This window comes from Trachemys scripta, chromosome 11 (assembly GCF_013100865.1).
Source record: "Trachemys scripta elegans isolate TJP31775 chromosome 11, CAS_Tse_1.0, whole genome shotgun sequence".
Classification (NCBI taxonomy): domain Eukaryota; kingdom Metazoa; phylum Chordata; order Testudines; family Emydidae; genus Trachemys; species Trachemys scripta.
In genome coordinates this window covers 17,017,137-17,023,817 of record NC_048308.1, presented here as the reverse complement: position 1 = coordinate 17,023,817, position 6,681 = coordinate 17,017,137, and the positions used below count along the sequence as shown (strand labels likewise).

At 41.2% G+C, this 6,681-nt stretch overlaps 1 protein-coding gene across 12 annotated transcripts in view; it reads right to left on the bottom strand.

Annotated features, from left to right (window-relative positions):
- Window positions 1–4,176: 4,176 nt before the first annotated feature.
- The window catches only part of R3HDM1 (R3H domain containing 1), a 144,227-nt gene continuing 141,722 nt past the window's right edge, over window positions 4,177–6,681 (bottom strand). For all 12 annotated transcript variants that reach the window (XM_034785070.1, XM_034785071.1, XM_034785072.1 and 9 more), the window contains one exon: window positions 4,177–5,581. In XM_034785070.1, the coding sequence (XP_034640961.1) occupies window positions 5,217–5,581 (365 nt within the window). In that variant the 3' untranslated portion in view covers window positions 4,177–5,216. The remainder of the gene's footprint in view (window positions 5,582–6,681) is intronic.

The window sequence follows — 6,681 nt, the reverse complement described above, 5'->3', positions numbered from 1 at the left end:
CAGCCTCGCTGTGAAACGGTGACTAACCGCCCCAATTCCCCCAGGGCGCATGCGCTCCCTGCTCAGTGGGGCGGTGGTAGGGTAAACCTGGCTGTGATTCCCCCCCTGCACATTCCTCTCGCCTCCCCCAGTTGCGAGTGACACATTACGCAGCGCGGGTGTGCGGGCGGCAGATTCACCACGGTAGGGAAGGAGGCGCCTGGGCGCTGGGTCTAAGCGACAACGGCGGACGGGCCAGGCTTTGGGTGGGCGGGGGACGCCCCTGGGCAGCTCCGCCCTCACAGGGGGAGAACAGCCCTGTCCGGCCGCGCGGCGGATAGAGTGGTGCGGGCCTGGCCCTTCTCCACCGCCTGCGGGGAAGGATCGTCCCTCTCAGGGGTCTCACTGCCCCCTGAGCGCCCCGTTCAGAGACGGGGACACCGGCCAGCTCGGGGCGGGGCCTGCTGCAGGGCTCTGCCCCGCTCGCCGCCCTCCTCGGCCTGGGGGCAGCGACCCCGAGCGGACACGGGAGAAAACGGCAGGTGGCTCCGGCAAAATTCCCCAGGGGCCGGTGTTGTCTCCTGATGAGATCGGCAGTCCCCCTCCCGCAGCAGTGGCTCGGGTTCCGGCACTTGCTGGGCCGTGGCCAGCGGCAGTGAGTGGGACACGGGTTTGTACAGCACCGAGTAATACGCGGAAAGTTTCACTTGTCCCTGGTGGGAATGTTTTCACTATGAACGGGGCTGCCAGCAGGGGGTGTTGATACTGTTCATTGGGTTGTAGGTAAACCCCCTGCAATAAGGGAACTTACCTTGGGTCTGTAATATTCTCTGTACGCCACTTGCACGATCTCAGGCGTTTTCAACCTTTATTCACGTGTAGACCTCTGAACATTTCAAAGGGAGGTGCAGCCCCCTTTGGAAATCTAGACAGGCTGCAGATTCCCAGGGGTAGGAGGCCACGGGTGGAAAACCGCTGCACCATACAATTAAAAATAAACGGACATTAAGCATGCGTGCAGCCTTCTTTGACTGAGACTACTTTTAGACAACTTTAGATCAATTTTAGAGCCCATATTACTATCAACAACCTGAAACTTTTCCTATACAACACTCAAGTTTGCAGCACTGGTCTCATTTGACATTCAAACTCTTCAGCACTACAGGAACAACTGTTACTGTTGCATATGATTCTGCTGGGCACAAGGCTCAAGTGGGGAGGACAGCATTAACAGTACTGCTTTTTTTTAAAAAAGAGAAATAAATCAAAACGAGTTTGTCTTCTGGGACCAAACTGCGCAGTATCATGCTTTTTGGGTATTTCTTGCAGCAAAGCAAGAACAGATCCCCAACCCAAAGAGCTTTAATAATAAACATGACCAGAAAAATCAAAATAAGCCTTTAATTAATGGGAGACTACCACCTCTCCATAATAAACCACAAATCTGCAGAGCCAAGACTAGAACTCAGCTCCTACAACTCTAAACACTCAGAGCTGTACTGGTTGAACTAAAAGAAGATCCCTATTAATAGAAGGACCATTATAATCTTTCTAATTTTCCACTCAGCCAGCAGAGGGTAAAATTCACACAAACATACAGATTAAAATTTTCAAAACTGACTAGCAATTTTGGGTGTCCAATATGAGACCTTAAAACAGCTTGATTTTCAGAAAGTGATGAAAATCAGACCCTTTAAAAAGGCTTCAAAAGATGGGCAGTCAAAAATCAAGGCCATCAAAAAAATCACTAGTCACTTTAAGATCAAGCATTATCACCAAGATTTTCACTCTACTGAAATCAATGGCAAAAACCTCCCATTGATGTCAGAGGGATTGGGCCAATGTTGGAATTACGATTATTTATGCAAAGTATTACCACAACACTAACTTTACTTTTGTTCAATCCCTGTGCTGAATGGTATGGATACAATTGCTTGAAACATGTCTAAAAAAACCTAAATAATAAGCAATTTACTACACCCAAATAGTAACAAAACTTTTATAAGCATTATATCAAGATGCTTACAAACTGGCTAAACCCAGGGGAGTTTAGACCCATAGTGTTTGGCTCCAACATGGTCAAACAAGTATTAACAATGAATCCTTTAAGAGTTTATGTAGTTATACCTCTTAATAAACAAGTGGTATCATTGCTAATTATCAGACCTTCGATAAGGCCAGATGAATCAGTTCCTTATATTTACTATACCTCGTGCCCAATTAACCATGTTTTATTTCTATTACTTCAGCCCAAACTTTAAATAAGATAACACTGGTAATTTGAAGGGTCACTACAATTTAATCAGTTCTTATTATATCATTTGTATTGGTCACATGCTTTGAGCCTATTGTGCATGCTAATACCCCAACACAATTTAAAACTATAGTTCATCCAAATCTAATGTGGGACTATAATCTACAGCCCATAACTGCACTGAAAGCAATGACATAACTATCCAGAACAAAAACATTTACTTAATTGTGAAGGATTTCCTTCAGCTATAACCAGAACATCAGCTTTCAGGGAGATTTAACTGGGGGAATGTTGACAAGGTTGGCACAAGAAATGATGAAGAGACTTAACAGACTAAAATAAAAATTTCAGATCAGGGTGATTTTTAATTACATGTAATGGAAAAGTGATTTGACCAATTTCCTTCAAACTTTACATAAACATCCTCCTTGGTTTTAGGACGAAATGCAACACTTTCCAGGCCAAACTGATTTTCTAAGCAAATATTATATTACAGCTAAAACTGGACTTCATAATTAAAACTGCAACTGATTTCCATTATAAAGAGACTATTTCCTGTGCATAAGTCCACAACACATATGGAGAACAAAACAAGCCTACAACCAAACAAGTTCCCACAAGATTAATTATAGCAAACAGCAGACTGCTCAAAACAATCTACATGGTCAATGTGACATTTTAAGGAATAATTGAGTACAGAAACATGAAAGCTAACACAATTCATTATTCCATCTTGGGTACAGATGTTTGGTTTCTAGGTTGGGTGAATAAGCATCCCATTTTATACCTCAAGCTCAATTAATTCTTCTCTCAGTTTGACAGAATTAAGTTCCCATGTGCACACCAATGCCTGATCCATGCCTTGAAACTTAATTTGCAGGCCTCTGTGTTGTAGAAACCCAGTGACCCTGCTGAATGTCCTAAAGACCTGCAGAATGCTACATCCTGCAGTATCCGGGACAGTAAGGTGTTGACTTTCCTCCTTTGCGGAGCCTAGCCACAGACCACTAAGCAGGTCAGCTGCTCTTCCTATGGCTCACTTCTCCTTTGAATCTCTCTTTACAGCGGAAGTAAATAGGGTTTGGACATCAAGACCGCTTGGGCGCTCTCAAGAAATGTCAAGAAAACACACTTTCAGGGAAACAGGTTAGATTCAAGTTAAATTTTATCTGATCCTATTCTAAGGGCCAATTTTTATTGCCATGTGGGAAAACTTGCCTATCCAGTTTGGCAGGTATTTGGAGACCATAAGCAGAATCTTCGAATATGCTGCCATGATCTTCCACCTAAATGAATCTGACCTCTTGTGGGTAGTCTCATTATTAACATGCAAGGGGTGGAATTTAAATTCTATTTGCTATTTTTTGGCATGTTTTGACACTGTCAGTTTATGTTTTAATTTGTGATTATAAAATCTATGTAGAAATGCTGCGAGGCTTTGTCAGGCACATTTATTCATTAGAAAAATACTACGGAGAAGCGGTAGCCTCTTTTATAGACACGGCTGTAACCAGCTTTCTATTTACTCAGCCAACTGTGTCCCCGGCACCATTTCCCAAAGTCATAAAAAAAGTTCCTGTCTGCATCATATTCATAAACCCATCACCATATCCTCATTTAAATTCCCACTTAAAGCCTTCTATGATTTACTTGTGATAGCAGCACATACCTATATCCAAAAACTAAAAGAACAATGATTATAAAGTATGTGCAATGCTGTAAGATTTGCTTTCTAAAGTATGCACCAAGTCTTAAAAATTAGCATATCATAGAGTAGATTTGGGCAAAAGGTAATTTTTTTGGTCTGGCTCTCGTTAGGCAAGTTGTAAGCTAAGTTCTGTTAAACTGTTCCCTAAATATGAGGAAAACTTGCAAAATGGCATAATATGGATTCACTTAGGTTTCAAACAGTCCTATAGTTTAAACAAATGCACTGGAAAAAGTTTGTATTTGTAAACATTTATTTTCTCGAACTGAAAAAAGGCTTGCATCAGCACACATTGTACAGCCTTGCAAATTACATAGAAATTGAAAAAAGATTTTGTTTGTATGTGCAATGAAACTTCTGATGTCCAGTGATCCTCTGCAAATGATGAAAACATATTTAAATGACTTAAGAAGGGTCCAGCACTTATTTAAACACAATTATCCTAGAGTGCAAAGAAAGAAAAAGATTTATACCAGTGGAAACACAAAGTGCAAACATTTTGTCATTTGGGGAGATACATTTTAATGTCTTCACCCTTTTACTAAAACCAAATTGGCTTCAATGAACATTCTTTGTAGTTTAGACATATTCATATTTCACTTTAATACTTATGCTAATCTGTTTGATTAGAAATGAGTTCAAGAATATAATTTGTAATTATCTTTCACACTGTCTGAGTGAATCTTGAAAGGACTGTGTACGGAGTTTAAAAGTTACTGAAACTGCTTTATTGGAAAAAGAAACGGGAAGAGAAATATGTTAACTGAAGACTTTTGCGTAGTTGGCTAAAAAACAGTGTAATTTCTTAATAGTTATTCTCCCTTCCCTCACCCCATTCCACCCCAAGCCCTCTGCCCTAAAATGGATAGTTGTGTGCTGGCTGTGAAAAGGGATTACAAAATACAGATCTGAATATGGGTATTCATTATGAACAGTGGTTTGCTGTACAATAGAGATTTGGATCTGATACAAGAATTCAGAAATATAAAACAAAACTACTATAAAAGTAAGGGGCATTTTAACAGCGTTCCTCATAGAAAGCTGCCTCTCTATCTTGTCAGAATGGATTCTTACAGTTGTCTGGGATTAACTTTATATCTATTCTTCTTCTTCTTGCTGGATCACTGGGTTATTCTTCCAAGGCTATAATGTCATATGAGAACACATCCCAGGAGTCTCTATGAAGAGAACAGAAACCCCGTAACATCAAGCCAATCAAGTAGAGAAGAGAATGACATGGAACTAATAAAGGCTGAATGTCCAACAATGTAGCTGCTACTGAGAACTAGCCCTTTCCAGAATATGAAACTCATAGTGCTTCTTGCTTGTTCTCAGCCTAAACTTGTTAGCTGAGTTACTTTGTTTCTTCAGTGCATTTTGGGCTGCTGACATCGTAGGGAACGTAGCTAGAACTGTATATGTGGAGGCCAAGTCACTAGGTTTGGAGGGTTCAGTGTTCACATTACTATCTCCACTGCCACAGTAATGGCGTTGGTGTTGCTGTTGCATCTGTAGACACTGGGGATTCCTTAGCCACCGAATCTTGGCACCAACTTTAAAAAGTTCTCCAAATAGTTTTTCAGCTTCCATACGAGTTATTCCTTCTGGCAGTTCAGTAATTTCTAAGACTTTTCCAACAACTGAAACAAGAAATACGTAGAATTAAAACTGGTCATTACATTTAACAAGGATTCAATTTTACATAAAATAGTGATCTTACATTAGATGTGAAATTAACTCTGTTCAAACAAACATACATTCTGCTTCTCCTATATTTAAAAAAAATCTCTGTGGCACTGAACATCAAAACTACTAAAGTTCCAAGTGTGTTCAACTGAAGTTAAGCACGCAGGCTAAAAGATAGTACAAGGCGCTAAATAATTAATAAGGGTTTGTCTTACATGAATATTTAGTTTGCAGCAAGCTGAGGTGAGAGTCTATTCCACCCTGCTGCCCATAAAGACCCTGCTGATGCATACCCTGCCGTTTCGAAGTACGACAGACCAAAACACAGTAACTGTTTGTGTGCGTCAGCAGGCTCCCTAAGGACAGTTAGTGCTGGGTAGATTCACACCTCAGCTTGCTGCTAACTAAATGTTCATGCAGACAAGACCTTACCCTAGTTCTGCAGCAGAACTGAGGACTTAAGACTAACACTTGGATGATCTATTAATGGGATAAAAAAATATGGTTGCAATAAAGATGTGGGACAGTGAGAACTGTGATTTGCTTCACTCACAGTAATGTAAAACTTACAGGAAAACACAGCTTTGGCTATCTGCTCTCATGGCGGAGACTTCCTAAGGAAAGCAACCCAGCTCCCTTCTGTATTCATTGATACGCAAAGACAGTTGGGGGTAATACACAAAACGTATATCAGAGGGGTAGCCGTGTTAGTCTGAATCTGTAAAAAGCGACAGGGTCCTGTGGCACCTTTGAGACTAACAGAAGTATTGGGAGCATAAGCTTTCGTGGGTAAGAACCTCACTTCTTCAGATGCAAGTAATGGAAATCTCCAGAGGCAGGTATAAATCAGTATGGAGATAACGAGGTTAGTTCAATCAGGGAGGGTGAGGTGCTCTACTAGCAGTTGAGGTGTGAACACCAAGGGAGGCGAAACTGCTTCTGTAGTTGGATAGCCATTCACAGTCTTTGTTTAATCCTGATCTGATGGTGTCAAATTTGCAAATGAACTGGAGCTCAGCAGTTTCTCTTTGGAGTCTGGTCCTGAAGTTTTTTT